The sequence below is a fragment of the Amaranthus tricolor genome, chromosome 12 (genome assembly GCF_026212465.1).
Source record: "Amaranthus tricolor cultivar Red isolate AtriRed21 chromosome 12, ASM2621246v1, whole genome shotgun sequence".
Classification (NCBI taxonomy): Eukaryota; Viridiplantae; Streptophyta; class Magnoliopsida; order Caryophyllales; family Amaranthaceae; genus Amaranthus; species Amaranthus tricolor.
This window is the reverse complement of record NC_080058.1, coordinates 10661494-10679857: the sequence shown is the minus strand read 5'-3', so window position 1 is coordinate 10679857 and position 18364 is coordinate 10661494. Positions and strand designations below refer to the sequence as shown.

Sequence of the window (18364 nt, the reverse complement as noted above, 5' to 3'; positions counted from 1 at the left end):
TTTTTTATTTAAATAATTCATAAACTATGCTTGACACGGAAATCTATCTAGTATTAATAATTTTGAGAATAATCCCAACTTTGCGTTATTTTTTAATAATCTCAACTTTCATGTGAATTTGCTGGCAGCATACTTTATAACATGTTCATCATCATCATCATCATCATCATCATACCCAGTGTATCCCACTCATAGAAAACTATGATCAGGGTCTTGGAGAGAAGAACGACGGTAGCTCATACCCATAGAGGAGAGTACGATCATAGAGTCCCTTGGCTCGAGAAAGGTCTTCAAAGAGAGAGAAACCTACAACTTACAAATAAAATAAATAGAATACGTACAAATAACTAAAAATAAAGATAAAAGTAAAGAAGGAGGTAAGAGCGATAATTAAAGGCAATGAACAATAACAAACGATGGGTAAAAGGGACGAGTTTAGTAATCAAAGACGTGGATAAGGCGCCGCCAACTACCCCTATTCCTGGTCAGGTCCTTGGAGAGGTGAAATTCATGCATGTCACTTTTAATCTGTTCCTCCCACGTTCTCCTAGGTCTTCCTCGACTTGTCTTGCCCTCTACTATGATGCATTCGATCCTTCTTACTGGGGCGTCATGTGTCTTTCTCTGCACATGCCCAAACCATCTCAACCTGCTCTCCCGCATCTTTGTGGTACTTTATAACATGTTAACATACTATAATAAGTTACCTTTACGAAAAAAAGGAAATAAAACCTTATTCCCCCCCTCATTTCGACCAACAAATCTATCACCCTAACCTTTCCATGCTGAGACTGGCCTAACCCCAAACACCCTAAGGCACCCACCATGCATGAAACACCGTCGCCTCACTACCCCTACGCAATCTCAACTGCCTCCCCACCTTGCTCGAAGCCCTAAACTACTCTAAACCTACCGTAAGGGTCCCACCCTCCTTAGTTCGACATAAAATATCCCCTTAAAACGCCATATTTAAGTAAGGTGTGGGTGGTTTTATGAGGTTCGGTAAGGATATTAAGAGTGGTGGCTGCGCATAGGGTGAAGAGAGAAAGGTGAGTCGCGCAGGGATATGGGGAGGGGTGGGGGACGATACCAGAGAAACGAGGTGTGACGTCGGTAGCGTCATAGGAGCGGTAGGCTTGGTGGTTGGAGTGGAAGGGGAAGGAATTAGGATTATTTTTATTTTTATATTTTTTGGCTAAGGCAACCTATTATAGTAGGTCAATAGGTTACGAGGTATGTTCCTTACAAATTCACATGAAAATTGATATTATTTAAAAATAATACAAAGTTGGGTTATTCACAATAGACATGTGAAAGGTGAGATTATTAATATTAAAATTTTCAATTGTTTATTTGAAAACTAGTAACTATGAAAACTTTACAAACCATACAGACTGAAACGAACTAAAATAATATATAGCAAAAAAAACATTTGCAACACATAGAGTTAAAGCTTTAATGTTATTATCCCATTTGAAATAAATAATTTTTTTTACTTTATATATTTGCCTAGTAAGTTCAAAAACTAAACACTATTAATTAAAAATAACAAAAATATGAATGCATACGAAAAAGATGAATTTAAAACTATGAAAGGGAATGAATAATAATATTATAATATAAATTTATAAGTTTATTTTTAAAATAGATACAAGTTCAATTAGGATTTAATATCCTTACCTAAGGTTTCAAATCTATTGCTCTAACTATTGAGCGATAGTAGTTTTGTGATATTGATTTGCTCTTCAAACTATATATCATATATATTAGTAAATGCGGTTAAAGCTAAAATACAAAAATTACATTGTTGGTAAGGAGCTTGTAGCTTTATCTTTAGATGTAAATGTGTAAAAAGAGAGGATAAGAGGAATTCTCACATCTAAATGGAGGAATTATATTTAGAATAAATTTATTTGAAATATAATTTTCTTCTACATATATATTTAGAGTTATTATATCCTTGTTTTGATTAGTTTTGACATTAGCATGGTGAACCTTAGAAGTAGGGATGCAAATGGGGCGGGTATTGGCGTTACCATCCCCATCCCCATCTGGTAAATCAATCCCCATCCCCATCCCCATCCCCGCGGCGGGTATAATTTTTTTCCCCGTCCCCGCCCCGATGGGTTTGTACCTAATACCATCCCATCCCCATCCCCATCTGCGTATCCATCCCCGTCTAATACCCATTTTACCCGCCCCACCACCCGTCAAATCCCCGCTTAATACCCATCTGTGTCACATATTTATTTTCAAATCCCCATCTAATCATCACTTAATATCGCCTACCTCTACACAACTCGTAATGAATATAAACAAATTTTATTGAGAAAAAAGGATAAAAAATAGACAAAACATGATTATAAACCTTACTCTAAAAAACATGATCTTAGACCTTAAAAGAAATATAAAAACGGGGTTTTTAAAGTTTTTAAAAAAATTTGAAAATAATTCAAGGTTTTCAGATATTTGAAAAATAATTTAGGGTATTCCAATTCTCAAAATTTGTACATTTCGTTAGGCGGGGTGGGGCGGGGCGGGGTGGGCGGGGCGGGGATGGGGCGGGTATCACCTAAAACCCATCCCTATCCCCGCGGTGGGTATGAATTTTATACCCGTACCCGCCCCATGACCCATCAAACCGGGACCCATCCCCGCCCCGATGGGGTGGGGATGGGGCGGGTCTCCTATTAGACCCGCCCCGCCTGCATCCCTACTTAGAAGTGAGACCTCATAACCTTTATTGGTCACTTCATAAGTTTTTAACTTGGATATGGCCTACAATACATTTGTTTAATGGGGGTGGGCCTCGATAAGACAAAAATTAGTTGGTCGAAGGAATATTTGAAAAAAATAAGACATTTCAACAACTTATTTCCCAAAATAAGCTTCGTGAAAACTTATTTTTCAAAATAAGCGTCCGCACATCCAAAGCTGTGGTTTGGGATTAGTCGCTGTTAGTAACAGCGAAAGAAGGAAAAAAAAATTAAAAGGCCTAAGTCGCTGTTACTAACAGCGACTGAGGTCGTTTTATTTTTCCAGTTTCTTCTTCCTCATTTCAGTTCGCGTTTTTTTCTTCATTCGACATCTCCCTCGTTTATCCTCCATTAAAATCACATTCAATCTTTCAACTAAATTCATCAAATTCGAAGTTGGTACCACTAATTTGTTGTATAATCTTCCTACATCGAATTAAGGTATTTTTTTTCTGTTTTTTTTTCAATTTTCGGAAAATTAGGGTTTAGTGAATTTTAATGAACTTTCCCATTAATATAGGTTCATATACTTGCAATTTACTAATTGTTGTTAATCTACAGCTTATTGAGGTACGTTTTTATTTGGTGTTGTTGTTCAAGTTGTTGTTGAATTGTTGCAATTTACGAATTTACTAATTGTTGTTCAATGTTAAATTTTTCTATTTGGTGTTGATTTTAAAATGTATGTCATGTATAATGGTCATTTAGACTTAAGCTCTACGAATATGTCGAATGTAGTTATTATTTGCCTTGATCTTCATAATTAATAGTTTGTTCGAGAATTTGTTCTTGAATTTAAAATGTGTAGTGGTAATATATTTATGAACATGATGGTGATGTTGATTTTGTATTGTGTTATTGTAGAAATGGATTCATTTCGTGAGACTATTGTATGCTTTTGGAATGGTTCAATACGATCAACTAGTAACAATGTTAAGTATGTTGGGGGAAGACGTAAACTGTTTGCATGCAATTCATACATGGATTTGAATGAATTTAAACATTTTATATGCTCTAGGATTGGCATTGACACTACAAGAAGTACTGTCAATTTAAGTTTTAAGTACAATCTTAGTGGAGATTTGTTAGCTACCCAAGAAACCCAAAATCCCTTTATGCAGGAGAGATGGATCTAGCAGCTCCAGGCCCGCTCGACCCTAGTGTCCTTACGATGCAGGCGAATCATAGGAGCAGCGTGCTATGGGATGTACAGGTCATTGAACTTACCCCTTTTTAATTTAGTACTTCATATTTCTTTAAGTTGAAGCTATCAATCCTCCCCTACCCGAGCGTCATGCGACTGCATCTTACTATCGTAGGAGGCGTCGTAAACCGTCACAATTAGACAGGGTACAGGAGGAGGATTAGCATTACAATAGTGTTTGTATATTTTGAAGATTAGTGACATTTTGTATATATTCAACACTTGTACATATTCAGAATTTGTAACATATTGACTTTTGTGTATACTTTGTAATATATGTGTACATGTATATATTTTAATCGTATTATCAAACGTTTATATTAACATTTAAAAATTAAAAGTAAAACTAACATAATACATAATGTTACCTTTAGAAATTAAGAAGTATGATGTAGAATTGATATAATGAAGTATGGGAAATGATGGAGCTATTTATAGAACATCATTACAACGGCTATTTTCAAGTTCCTAACGGCTATTTTTCTAATTAACAATGGCTACTTTACTTCATTAAAAAAAAAAATTTAAAGGGCCTAAGTCGCTGTTAGTAACAGCGACTTAAGGAGCTAACTGGTCAACTCCTTAAGTCGCTGTTACTAACAGCGACTAAGGCATTTTAATTTTTTTTTCCTTCTTTCGCTGTTACTAACAGCGACTTATCCAAAGCTCTGGTCTGGATGTACAGACGCTTATTTTGGGAATTAATTTGTTCAAATGTCTTATTTTTTTCACTTTTTCTTGGTCGAAGCGTGTTTTTAACGGACGGATCATGTTAATGGGACTTGTTGTACTTAGACTTATACACACGATGATTATTATGGTATGTTATTTTCAATTTGATAAATTATTATATAATAGTATAACTTTCTAGAATGATAAAACCAATAAAACTACCATTCTAATTGGTGAATGACATTGTGTTTGCTCAAGCTTGTTCTCACATAACTATACAAAAATTTAGTGGAGTTATTCCTCTTCCCTTAAATCAATAGTCTAACTCTTTCTTAATAATTTATATTTTGGTTAAATTAGGTAAAATATTATATAATTATTAGAGTCTAACAAGCTTTTGACCCGGCTTGTCCTAACTCCTTATGAAATTAACACGCCCCACTGGAATCTGCCGCTAAACACTTCTACTCAACAAGTTTGAACACAAATTTACGTATATAAGCCCTATGTCGATATAAATGATGTTAGGCCTTCAACTTCTTCCACCTTAGAAGTCTAGAATAAGTGGGTCACTTGTAAAACCATTTTTATCACTTTGATCTATGCCATGTTACAATCTAATACAAGAATCATATACACATTAAAAAAACTAATTCAACATTAATCAAATTGAAAGTATACTACTCGAAAGACAATAGAGTGGGATAATGAAAGAAAGTAAGATGTATCAATTTTAATTATGAAAAAAATTAAGGAGGATCAGGTTAAAAAATGGGAATCAATTATAATAATATTTTTATGCCTTATTTATATCCTAAACATGCTAATGGGATATAAAGCCTTTAAACCTAGTGATTAACTACTTATGAAATTTAAAGTAAAATAATAAAAAGCATAAAATTAGCATAATTAAGCTAAGTATGATTAATTAATAGCATGTTAAGAGTATCACTAACTATATATGATTAAGAGTAAATCAACAATTAATAAAACTAATCATCAAAACCTAAAAATGCATGAATAATAGCTCAAATCTAGAATACTACAACAATTCAGTAAGAAATGAATAAAGAAATTAAACATAGAAATGGTAAAGAAAACTAGTATGAACTTTACTACCATCAACAACAGTGGGAAAGAATCCCTTTAACAAAATGAAATTGTAAATTGCTTGAAACTTTAAGGAAATTTGTAATAACTTGATGTAGTATTAATTATTTCAAATTATGGATTTTAATTATGAAATCATAAATGAAGAATTTGAAAATGACAAGGTTTCGGTAGTCATTCTCAAATTCTCATCTTTAACTACTTTAAAAACAATGGTGAAATTTGATCCAAATTCAAATTTAAAATTTTTTGATTTTTTCAAACAATAAATTTGAGTCAATTCCAAATTTTCAAATGAAATCATCGTTCTCATACATGACATGAATTAAATCCCAAATTACAACTAGTAACACTAAGCAAATGTTGATTTCATTAGGAACTACAAATAAGAAAAAAGACACAAGAAACTTAAACTATCATCATCATCATCATCTTACTCAGTGTATTTCGCTCACAGAAAAACTATGGACAGGGTCTGGGGAGGGAAGGACGGCGACAACTCATACTCATAAAGAAGAGCACAGCCAAAGGAGTCCCCCGACTCGAGAAAAATAAAGAGACGTAACTACACAGGAAAGATAAATTAAAATGCCTATAAATAAAACAAGGGAAGTTCCATATGGTAACATTCAGTTTTCATTAAGCGCCAATGGTAGCACTTTTGTAAAATTTTTCCACGTGGTAGCATCCAGTTTATGCACTATCTAACTGCCGTAGCATTTTCCATTAAATTCTTGTTAATTTCTGTTTAATTCATCATTTTGTAAGATTTTTCCACACGGTATCATCTAATTTTTGCTCTCAAATGTTTAATCAACCATTTTAACGTTTAATTTACCGATTAATTTATCAACGCCCTTAAATGTTGTAACCATTAAGTAGATATGTATTAGTGCTTAGAATGCACCTTTTGAACTTATGAAATGCACCTTTTGAGCTTATTAAATGTTTTTTTGAATTATGTATTAGTGTTTGTAATGCACCTTTTGAACTTTATAATGCCATTAATTTGAATGAAAATAAAATTGTTACAACATTTAAGGGCGTTGATAAATTAATCGGTGAATTAAACGTTAAGATGGTGAATTAAACATTTGAGATCAAAAATTGGATGCTACCATGTGAAAAAATCTTACAAAATGTTGAATTAAGCAGAAACTAACAAGAATTTAACGAAAATGCTATGGCAATTAGATAGTGTATAAACTGGATGCTACCATGTGGAAAAACCTTATAAAAGTGCTACCACTTGCATTTCATGAAAACTAGATGCTACCATGTGGAATTTCCATAAAATAAATAAGTAGAACCAACTACAAAATAAATAAAACAAAAAAACTAATAATAAAAGAAACGAGAGAAGCAAGAGGGCAAGAACACCAAAAGGTAATCTAAGAGTACATCAGTGGTCTAAAATATGGATATGGCGCCTCCAAGTACCCCTATCCTTAGTCAGGCCATCAGAGAGGTTTAATTCATGCAAGTCAACTTTTATTTGCTCATCTCAAGTTCTCCTGACTCTTCCTCGACTCCTCTTACCCTCTACTATAATGCTTTCAACCCTTCTCACAGGGGCGTCGAAAGTCTTTCTCTGCACATGTTCAAACCACTTCAATCTATTTTCGTGCATTTTTTTAAAAATAAGGGCTACCCATAGTTTGTCCCTAATCTCTTAGTTCCTAATTCGATCCATCAATGTGTGCCCACACATCCACCTCAGCATACACATTTCTGTAACTTCCATCTTATGTTCAAAAATCTTCTTTACAAGCCAACATTCGGTTAGCAGAGCAAGTCTGATTGCCGCCCGGTAGAATTTTCCTTTTAACTTGCTTGGGAATTTCCTATCACATAGCGCTGCGGTGGCTGCTCGCCACTTGAGCCAATCCGCATGTATACAATGATTTACATCTTCGTTAATCTCCCCATCCCTTTTAATGATCATCCCAAATACTTGTACTTGATCGTACTTTTAACAACTGCTTCATCAATGGACACCTCTGGTTCACCTACCGGTAATGTCCCACTAAAGTCACAGCACAAATACTCGATCTTCGTACGACTAATACGCAACCCTTTACCTTCTAAAGCTTCCATCCACTCATCCAATTTATTACTAAACTCCTCTCTAGTTTCTGCTACCAGCACTATGTCGTCAGTGAATAGCATGCACCACGGTATCGTCTCCCAAATAGATTTAGAAATCTCTTCCATAATGACAGTAAAAATGAAAGGGCTTAGAGCCAACCCTTGATGTAGTCCAACTTTAACCGGAAAAGGCTTTGTTATCCCCATTAATGTTTGAATGTTAGTCGAAACTCTGTCATACATATCTCGTATAGCCTCAATGTACACTGAAGAAATACCTCTAGCCTTGAGGCTATCCCAGATGACACGTCGTGGTATGCTATCATACGCTTTCTCCAAGTCAATTAACACCATACGCAGATCCTTCTTTCGCTCCCTAGATTTCTCCATTAGTCTCCTCAAAACATGAATTGCCTCAATGGTTGACCTTCCTGGCATAAAACCGAATTGATTCTCTCTAATCACCGTTTCCTGTCTAATTCTCCCCTCTATCACTCTTTCCCACAATTTCATTGTATGGCTTAGAAGTTTGATACCTCTATAGTTCCCGCATACTTGCGAATCACTTTTGTTTTTAAACAGTGGTATTAGTGTGCTATTCCTCCATTCTTATGGCATCTTATGTGTCCTCAAAATAATATTAAAGAGGTTAGTCAGCCAATGAATGCCCTCTTCTCTTAAACTTCTCCTAAACTCCTCCACACATTTTCTCTTAAACTATATAATGGTGAAAATTAAACTGAAAAAGAATAATTATAACAATAAACCAAAAGGATGAAATCTTGAGACTTAAAAACTAAACGCACCTAAAAACTAAATTTAATTATACTAATATAAAAATTTCTCTTGAGGCTCCAAGAGAATGTGGAAGGAGGAGTAAAAAAATGATTTGAGATAGTTTTTTTTTATAACCTTAAAACCTTACTCCAAATCCTATACAATGGGTAGACACAAATTTCACACAAAAGAGCTCAAATAAAAAGATAGACAAATAGGATATCGGACAATAAAAAGGGTTATAGTAGTATGAAAGGCGAAATTTATTAGGATAAAGGAAAAAAAAAGAAGAAAAGGGAGAAAAGTTAATGATCATACCATGCTAAAGCTCAGTTGGATGCACCTTGTCGACGGGTAACAATGACAACTTGATGAAAATTGTGTCCTAACTTCTTCATTTGTAATCTGTTTTGACAAGTGACCAGTCAAATTAAATCTAACAAAATCAAGTTCGATCTATAGTCATCAAAGCCATCAAATTCTAGGTATACTGAATGTTGCGCACATTCTTAATGGACCATTATGCCTTTGATTAGTTTATATGTTGATATTTCTTTTTCTTGGATCTTTCTTCTTTCTTCCTTAGATTTTTGACTTTTTAACTCCATAACTTTGTATGGTTCAAGTCCGATTGGATTTTGATCGAGATTTGATGGCACAAGAATGGCTACACGTGCTCTTTTTGGTTGAGAATACCTATGAAACCAAAAAAGGCAAACCAATACCAAAAGCCTAAAAGCCATAAAAAACTAAAAAAAACCATTATATATAGGATCAAAATAAGGAGAATACGTGTATGAAGTATGACAAAGATCCAATGAATCACTTCATCATGAAGATGTTTCTATTGATGATGATGATGACAAAGAATTAGGTTTTGTGGTTGAAAGAATTACATTTATTATTATTTTAAGCTTTTTTGTAGTATCATATAATATGTTGTATAAAAAAAAATATTGTAGTATATTTTTATTTCAATGCCACCAAGTGCCCAGTATGTAAATATACAAAGTGAATCTTTTTACTAATTAAAGTACGCAATTTTACCACACAAATAGGATGTGAATATTTGAAGAATAAGGTTGATTTTTAAGAAGTAAAGTAGACATTTTAGCATCACAATTATGCAATTTAAGGTCGTAAGTAGATATTTTAACAATGAAAATGAAAGTGAGTATCTAAACAACAATATTTAGTTTTTAGAAGCAAAGTAGACATTTTAACATCATAAATTAATAAAAATTATAATATCACAAGTAAGAAATTTTTACATTGAAAGTGAATGTGAATATTTAAACAAAAAGTTAAGTTTTAAGAAGCAAATCATGGATTTTAACATCAAAATTATGCAATTTAACATCATAACTAGATATTTTAGCAATGAAAATAAAAGTGATTATTTAAATAACAATAATTAGTTTTAAGAAGCAAATTAGACATTTTAATGTCATAAGTAAACAATTTTAATATCGCATTTAGATATTTTTAAAATTATAGTAGATGCGAGTATTTATACAATAAAAGTGATTGTTTGATAATGATAAAGCCAAGAAGACAATTCAACATCATTATTAGTAGACAATTTAATATTGCAAGTTATCATTTTTAACATTGAAAGTTAAGCGGATATTTGAACAACAAAAGTGAACTTTTAATGAACAAATTAGTCAATTTACAAAAACAAGTAGGAACTTTAATATCTCATATAGACATTTTTTAACATTAAATTTAAATGGATGGACAACGATTTTGCTTGACACTTTGCTTGAAATTAGTTTTTTCTATACTTATTTTAGAAATTTTTTATTAAAAAAGTAAAAACCATTTATTTTTTTCAATTTTTTTCAAAAGTGGTTAACCCAATAGCAAAGGTAATGGGCCTTTATCGTCAACAACATTTTAGAACAAATAGCCTAAATTCAACCAGCTCTTTTTATATGAGACCATATCACCAAGACGCACCATATATAATTGACATATTTTTTTAATTAATCACTTTAAAATTATAAGTAATCATTCTAATAAACTAAATAATGTACATTGGTCGGTCCCGTAAAAAAATATATTGGCCAATTGAATAAAAATTATCTCGCCAAAGACCGTCTAAGTTGTTGCACCTCACAACTACACACTTCAGCCACAAAAACTGACTTTTCTTTTTAATGAAAACAAATAAACAACGAATCATTCTGTTTTCATCGTTTATTCCTCAACCAGGTCAAAAACCTCTCTTCTTCCTCCTCTTTTCTGGGTTTGTTCATTCAAATTCTCAAGAACAAAATTTTTAGGGTTCACTTTTATGGATTGTTTCGGGAACAAATGGTCTTCGTCTCTTTTCATTGCACCTCAATTGTTAGATTCTTCATTCTTCAAAGCTTCTCAGTCTGATCTCTTTCGTTCTCTTTCTATTAGATTCACGCCTTGGTTTCGCTACCTCCGTTTTACTTTCCTGGTTTAGCATCCTTCAAATTGTGTATTTACCTTTGTGTCTGGCCTCCAGGTACTGTATTTCCATTTGATTTTTTTTTGTTGTTTTTCAGGATTACCTATAATTTCTGTAATTGTTTTTTAATTTTTGAAATTATTTTGAGTGCTTTATTTTGTAGGGTTAGTTGGTTAATTCTGAAATTATTATACTTTTAGTGAATCGAATTTGAGTAATTTTCTTAATTATTTATCTTTATTTCAGATTTCAGATGAATCAATGTTAGTTTAATCAAATTTGTGTAAAGTTTACAACTTTTTATTAAGTTGAGGCTTATATATCTTGTAACGAATCAATCTATTTAGAGCATATAGTCTGCTTTTATATATGATAAACAATTAAAAAATTTAGAATTAATTGGCTTATATACTTGTTCCTTGATATAGATAATTGTTGGATTAAAATGGATCATTTAATTGGCTTATATACTTGTTCCTTGATATAGATAATTGTTGGATTAAAATGGATCATTTAATGGAGGAACCTTCTTTCGTTACATAATGTGATTTTTGGTGGCGAAGATTTGTAAGTTGGGAATTATGGATATTTGGGAAAACTAAAGTTCAAGCACCATGTAAGCTTGAAACATACAATCAGTATTTGGATTTTGCATTTTATTCTTGTACAGACATAATTCAAGTATGAAATTTCTTAAGATTCGTGTGTCCAACAAGTCTTATGAGAGTATGCTTTGATTCCATATTGTGTCGGTAGAATGTACTCCTATATCATATCAGATACTCACTCTGTTCCATAATGTTCTTTCACCTACATTAAGGGTGAGTATGCGGACGCGAGAAAAAAACAATAGTTTTTTTGGAGCTTGTTTAAATGACATAAATAAATGAGACTGTGGGTATACCGTAACATTGCCAAAGCCTTAATCCCAACAAAATCCGAACAATATGTGTTGGCTACATGAACCAAATTTACTCGATGTGGAAAGTTGTTGCTAACTAAGATTGTTGTAAATTTGAGTTTAAGTAATAATACAACTAACAGTATCAATTTGAATGATCATGGACATATATTTTCATCCTCAAATCATTTCTATGTATAGCTATGTATTCCTGCAAATCCCAAATTTTCATGTCATTCTTAGCTCTTAATTTCCATGATGCTTTCATTTATGAACACTCAAAATGGGAATTGATAATATCATTGGTGGGACTTTGGGAGTACAAAATAGTGCAGAATTTTGTGTTTTGTGTCAAGTGTTAGTTGTGCTAAGAGTGCTCGAGCATAAACTTTGAATATCATAGAATCATAGTTCATGCGGGAAATCATATTGATTTTCTTATAACTTATTTCAAAGTTTTAACTTTGCATTTCTGATTTTTCAGGTGGTGTTGCTGTAGAAAATTATTGGAGGCGTGCATTTGTTTTAAGATTGTAACTCAGTTTCAGGAGTGTGAAAAGAGCTTTAGGATTGACCTTCGCTTGTGGTTTTGTGGTGACATGATCACAAGCGAGGGGGACTCAAAAATGTCCTCAAGACGAGTAAAGACCTCTGGATGGGCTGCATTTGACCTTAAGCAAAGACAAAAAGATGATATTGTTGCTCAATCTGGTGATGAACTCTTTCCCTCACTGCGAACTACCACAAGCTCACTTCAACCTTCCAAAACATCCACGAGAGACAAGCATGTGAAATCATTCTCATCAGCTATACAGCCTTCACTTCATTTTCCCACTCTTAAACACTATAACATATTTAGTAAGTCTTCTGAAGTTGGTAGTTCTGAAAGTCCCCAGATCAGTGAGCTTTCTTTGGAGGTCAAGTTTAACTTAGTTTATAAGCAGCTCAAAGAGATGTTCGTCTGGGCCGATGATAGTTTGATCGAGGACGTTATAGCTGCTACAGGAAATGACGTGAACAAGGCATCTTCCTTTCTGAAGGCTATGGTCTCTGACCAAAGATCACATGAATTGGAAATTACTGAGGTGGAAAATCATAATAAATTAACGAGTAAGAAGGAAGATGAGTCTTCAAAAGATGTTCATGAACCTGCCAAGATGTGCTCTTTTACAGAGCCATGTCTTGGCAGCAAAAACAATAATGTGAGCAACAAATTTACAGAAAATCTGTACAATGATTATATGGAAATTAATGCAATTCTTGGACAGTTGACAAGTATACCTGTTGAGCCCGAGTGGGAAGAGGATGATGTCTACTTGAGTTGCCGTAAAGATGCCATAAAGAAAATAAGGTTTGTATTTTTGATGTTTTCTATTCATGTTAATGGACTGTTGTCAAATTATGTGTAATGCCCTTTTTTATATGTAATTAGAGGATAAATCACTTTCATTGAATGAAATGATCAAGACATTGCTTTAAATATAACGTAGTTTTGGAACATATGTTGTTATAAAATAGTTTTGAAGTCTTGGATTACTTTTTTAATCAACTATCTATCGCGAATAATATTGGAATGGCTAGGAATGCCCCTTTTTATTTGTCTAGGAGGGATGTTTGCTATTTATGAGTGCATATGTTTGTGAAACTGCGTGAGTAGTATACCATTTAAATCAATCATGCATTGCTTCATTAGTAAAAAAATGTGAATCAGACATTGTTATTTTTTTTGGCTGTCTGAGAGTGAATTGAGTCTTGTAAACCAAGAATGTTCTATGACTGAGCTTATCCTCTTTTTCGTATATTCTGTATTGAACGAAACTGTTAAATGAAGCTAGTCAAGGCTCAGTTTGATTTGGTTTAGTTTACATCATTTTCATTTGCAAATCTCGTTTATTGTGTTGGTGTTGGTCCGTTAATGTGCTGCCTGGTTTTTAAATGCCAGTATTTATGCAGATTAAGGTCTATTGTATCAAACCTGTCGGTCTAATTCATATGTTATCATATTTTTTTCAAAAGGGCTGCTACACGTCACTCTAAGGCAGCAACTAACTCATTTTTAAGAGGCGATCACAAATCTGCCCAACAGTTCTCTCTGAAAGCTCGGGAGGATTGGGGAGCGGCACAAAGTCTTAATGCTAAGGCTGCCTGTGAGATTTTGAGAATACGTAATGAGAATAATGGGATTTGGAGGTTGGACTTGCATGGTCTTCATGCATTAGAAGCAGTCGAAGCTGTGAAGAAACGTTTATTTATGATTGAGACCCAATTTCTATCTAAGGGTTCAAGGCACTCAGAACTTCCTAACAGTTCCAAGAGTATGCCTGAGAATAAATCTGAAGAGCAGGCATCTTATAGGTTGAAACCTATTTGGTTGGAAGTCATTACAGGTATTGGTGGCATTCCTAAATGAAAACGATTTGTAAATTTTTTGAAACACTGTGAACCTTATCTGAAAATATGAAATTAGTGTAACTCAGAACCTCTTAAGTATAATTTCTAACACTAATAACATGGGCCATTGCAATTAAATTCAAATTTTATTTTTTTTATGATTACTTGTATGGTAGTTAAACATTGTCCTTGGCAGGCATCGGAAATCATAGCCGTGGAGGTGCAGCACTTCCAACTGCAGTGAAAACCTTCCTTGTTGACAATGGGTGAGTTCATGTGACTTTTCCAGCTCAGGTTCATCAATACTGATTTCCGAATACATATTCCTAATGATGCGTCGATCTTTTTTGATATAATGAAGTGTCCATTTAATATTGCAGTTATCGATTTGATGAAACTAGGCCTGGGGTGATCATGGTTCGACCTAAGTTTCGTGCCAGTGGTATGACTTGAATGTTCTTTTGATGCAGCATGTCGGTGCACCTTGAAAGTATGTACTGTTCTTGGAAGCAGCTCGGTCCATGTCACACTTTTTAAAAAGGGTATAGTAGCCTGAAGTTCCGACTTAGTTGCTAAGTTAGATATGTTTATTGATCTGTATTTGTAAGTTCAATATCTGTAAACTATTTTCTACTAATAATGAGTTTCCCATTGTTTTATTTCTACTATAGTTGCCTGCTTTTTCTAGAAGCTTTATAAGTATGCAAATAATGAGTTTTATATCTAAAATTGGTTAATCTTGAGCTCTATAACCGTCACACCACAGACCACCGTTCAGCTTGTTCGGGTATTCTTATATCTGTCACACCAGTATTGAACATACTGCACATACCATACTAGTGTGCTTTACTATATAAAAGCTAAAACATACTAAATAGGCATATATTTTAACAAGGAATGACTCATGACGTAGAACACGGTCATGATACAAGGCAGTACAGAATACTTATCTGCTTTTGGCTGCTGATCAAATGCAGAGCGACCAGAGTCTTTGGGTCATGTTCTGAAAGATTCGAATTGCCCTTGCTCGTGATCGAGTCACTTTGTAACCAGGTTGCTAGGGTATTTGATCTTTTGTGTGGACGGATCATCAACAGGCACTTCTGTTGTATATATATCCGAAGAAAATGTGAAACAAATAAGCAATTTTTAAAGAAAAATAATAAAAAAAAATGAATTTCGGGTAAACTTAATTCTAAAAATAAGCATTTTCATGTTCGAGCTTAAGGTTAGGTTAATTTACAGTTACTAACAGCGAACAAAAAAATTGGTCAAAAAAAAGTCAAAATTGCTCAAAAGGTAGACAATGTCATACTGTCAGAATACTTATAATATGTTTGTTCTCAATAAATTATGTTTGTTCACAGTTAGTAACTGCGAACAAACATGTTTTTAATTTTTTATCCTTTCTAGTGTTATGACATTGTCTACCTTTTGTTCGCAGTTATTTACTGCAAACAAATAATTTTGACTTTTTTGACCAATTTTTCTATTCGCTGTTAGTAATTGGGAACTAACCTACCCTTAGACTTAGACGTAAAGACGCTTATTATTTTTCGTTGTTAATTTTGCATGTTTGTTTCACATTTTCTATATCTGAAGTTAGTAAATATGAAGGTTATGATACCAATGTAGGGATGATAAATATGAAGGCCATCATAAAAGTAGAAGTACGCACACAAATTTGGATCAAACCCAACCGAAATCATAAAATAATCATTTTGACCAGTTTTTAGTCCTACGTCAGTATTTACATTTTCTGTTCCGAGGCACCATTTTAGTTCACATTCATTGTGTTTTAGTGAATTTTTTAATTTTTGATTCAATATTTATTTGTTGTAGCCCTAAAATCGGTAATTGGTCTTTTAATATAAAAATCTTTTCAATAAAACCAAAAAAAGTACTATATTTTTTTTTAAAAATTAATGATAAGAAAAATTATTAAAATGTCATTGATCAATGAAAACTTGAAATAAACAAGAATAATTATAAAAAGAAGCATAGAATAAGAACTAAATGAACTTATCTTCAAATGTAAGCGCCTAATTTCCAAATCTGAGGTATGGGTCTGTTTGCAGTTACTAATGGTGAACAAGTGGTTTGATTTTAAAAAAGACAAAGAACCTGTTCGCACTTAGTAACTACGAATATGGGTGTTGACTTTTTTTGACAAAATATCTTATTCGCACTTATTAATTGCGAACACCATCGTGCCTACGTACAACAGCAGATCCCTTATTCTTCCTCATTTTCCCCAAATTCAAAACCTTAAGTTCCAAAAACTCGTCATTTCCCAATTAAAAATTATTCTTAGACTACCTTCAATCCATCAATTTTTACGTTCCTCTTTCAATTTAGCACTTTAAATTTAGTCTGAGATACTGTAGCTTGCACAAAGGTAAACTTTTATGCATTTTTTTAGGTTTTTATTTCGTTTTTTAGGGTTTTAATGAAGTTTATTTATTTACTCCAAATGTAGGTCACTAGTTCTCAAATTAACACTCTTCTAAGTCATACACAACTGATCAAGGAAATGTTTAATTGTTTTAATAGCTTTACTTTGTTGTTTTTAGAAGTATTGTTGTTAATGAGCATATTGAATTACTTGAATTTTATGTACATTATATATTATTAGAAATTTTGATGTTATTGTTAGAAATATTATTTATGAACTTATTAATTGATTTATTAGTTTAATTTTATGTACATTATATATTATTAGAAATTTTAATGTTGTTATTAATTGATTTATTAGTTGAATTTTATGTACATTATATATTTATGAACTTCGTTACATTATATGTTAGAAATACTATTTATTATTTATTATTATTTTATCACTATTTATTACTTTATATATCAAAAAGATTATAATCAAATGAAGATAATCTACTTGTATTGGCATGAAGTTGATGATGTTCTTGATTTTTTTTGTATTCATGTAGAATTGGCATTCATTTCGTGTGACTATAGTATTTTATTGGAATGGTTTTATTCGAGAAAGTAGTGGCAATGTTCATTATGTTGGTGGTAGACGTAAGTTGTTTACATGCAACTCGAACATGGATTTGAATGAGTTTAAATGCCTTAATATGTTCTAAGATTGGTTTGGACTCCACTAGAAGTACCGTTTATATAAGTTTTAGATATGACATGAGTGGAAAACTGATAGTCTTTCCGGTTGAGGATGATGAGGCTATAGATTTCATGTGGGAGCATTTAAAGTCTACCCAAATTCCCTCTTTGGAGTAATACGTAGAAGAAGTACCCTTAGGGAATGTAGTTGCTTCTAATCCTACTCCTACGCCTATGCCTATATCAACTCAAGAAACTCAAAATTCCTTTACTCCTTCTCCATCTCGTACTCCTTCTGAACCCCCTCCGAATCAAGTTCCAATTGATTCAATGGTGAACTTAGGAGAAAGTATTGAGATGTGAGGATGATGGTAATGAGAGCAATGAGCTTAGTGGCAATTCTTTTGAGGATGATGTGGATGTGGATGAGGATGCCCTAGCAAATGACATGACCCTAGGCAACATTCCTACAATCGTCATTTCTGATAGACACGCGGTTATTTTAGCAACCATAGAAAAGCTGGAGTGGCAACCACCTTATGCCCATCATAGGTTATGCTTACGTCATTTGCTTAACAACTTTAACCGTGTTATGGGTAATATTCAACTGAAGAAGTTTTTTGGTTGAACTGTTGAGCAAAGACAACAAGTTATGTTAATGAATAGCTTGAAGGCAATAGGGACTGCAAAACTAGAGGCAATTTTCTGGATTGATGAAGTGGGGGACATGTTTAAGTGGTAGTTATGTCATAATGAGGGTCATAGGTATCGCGTTACTAACACAAACTTAGCTGAAGTTTTTAACTTTGTGATGAAGGGTGTACATTTTTTGCCTTTGACTACACCTATTGAATTCACCTTCTATCGAGTAAATGATTATTTTGTTAAAAGACGTGAACGTAATAGTGCATGGTTAATTAGAGAGCACATGTACACATCGCATGCCA

General features: G+C 33.1%; 1 protein-coding gene across 1 annotated transcript; it reads left to right on the top strand.

Moving 5' to 3' along the window:
* Window positions 1-10710: 10710 nt before the first annotated feature.
* LOC130796869 (uncharacterized) lies at window positions 10711-15007 on the top strand. Its single transcript, XM_057659289.1, has 5 exons — window positions 10711-11107; window positions 12436-13302; window positions 13968-14338; window positions 14539-14608; window positions 14723-15007. The coding sequence occupies exons 2-5, from the start codon at window positions 12551-12553 to the stop codon at window positions 14793-14795; spliced, it is 1266 nt and encodes a 421-aa protein (XP_057515272.1). The 5' UTR covers window positions 10711-11107; window positions 12436-12550; the 3' UTR covers window positions 14796-15007.
* Window positions 15008-18364: the final 3357 nt, after the last annotated feature.

What these genes read in the sequence shown, in the direction of transcription:
- LOC130796869 (XM_057659289.1), top strand. Translation starts at nt 12,551, where the DNA reads ATGATCACAAGCGAGGGGGACTCAAAAATGTCCTCAAGACGAGTAAAG. An exon ending in GATGCCATAAAGAAAATAAG is followed by an intron (nt 13,303 to 13,967) that starts GTTTGTATTTTT and finishes TTTTTTCAAAAG; the next exon opens with GGCTGCTACACGTCACTCTA. An exon ending in ACCTTCCTTGTTGACAATGG is followed by an intron (nt 14,609 to 14,722) that starts GTGAGTTCATGT and finishes TTAATATTGCAG; the next exon opens with TTATCGATTTGATGAAACTA.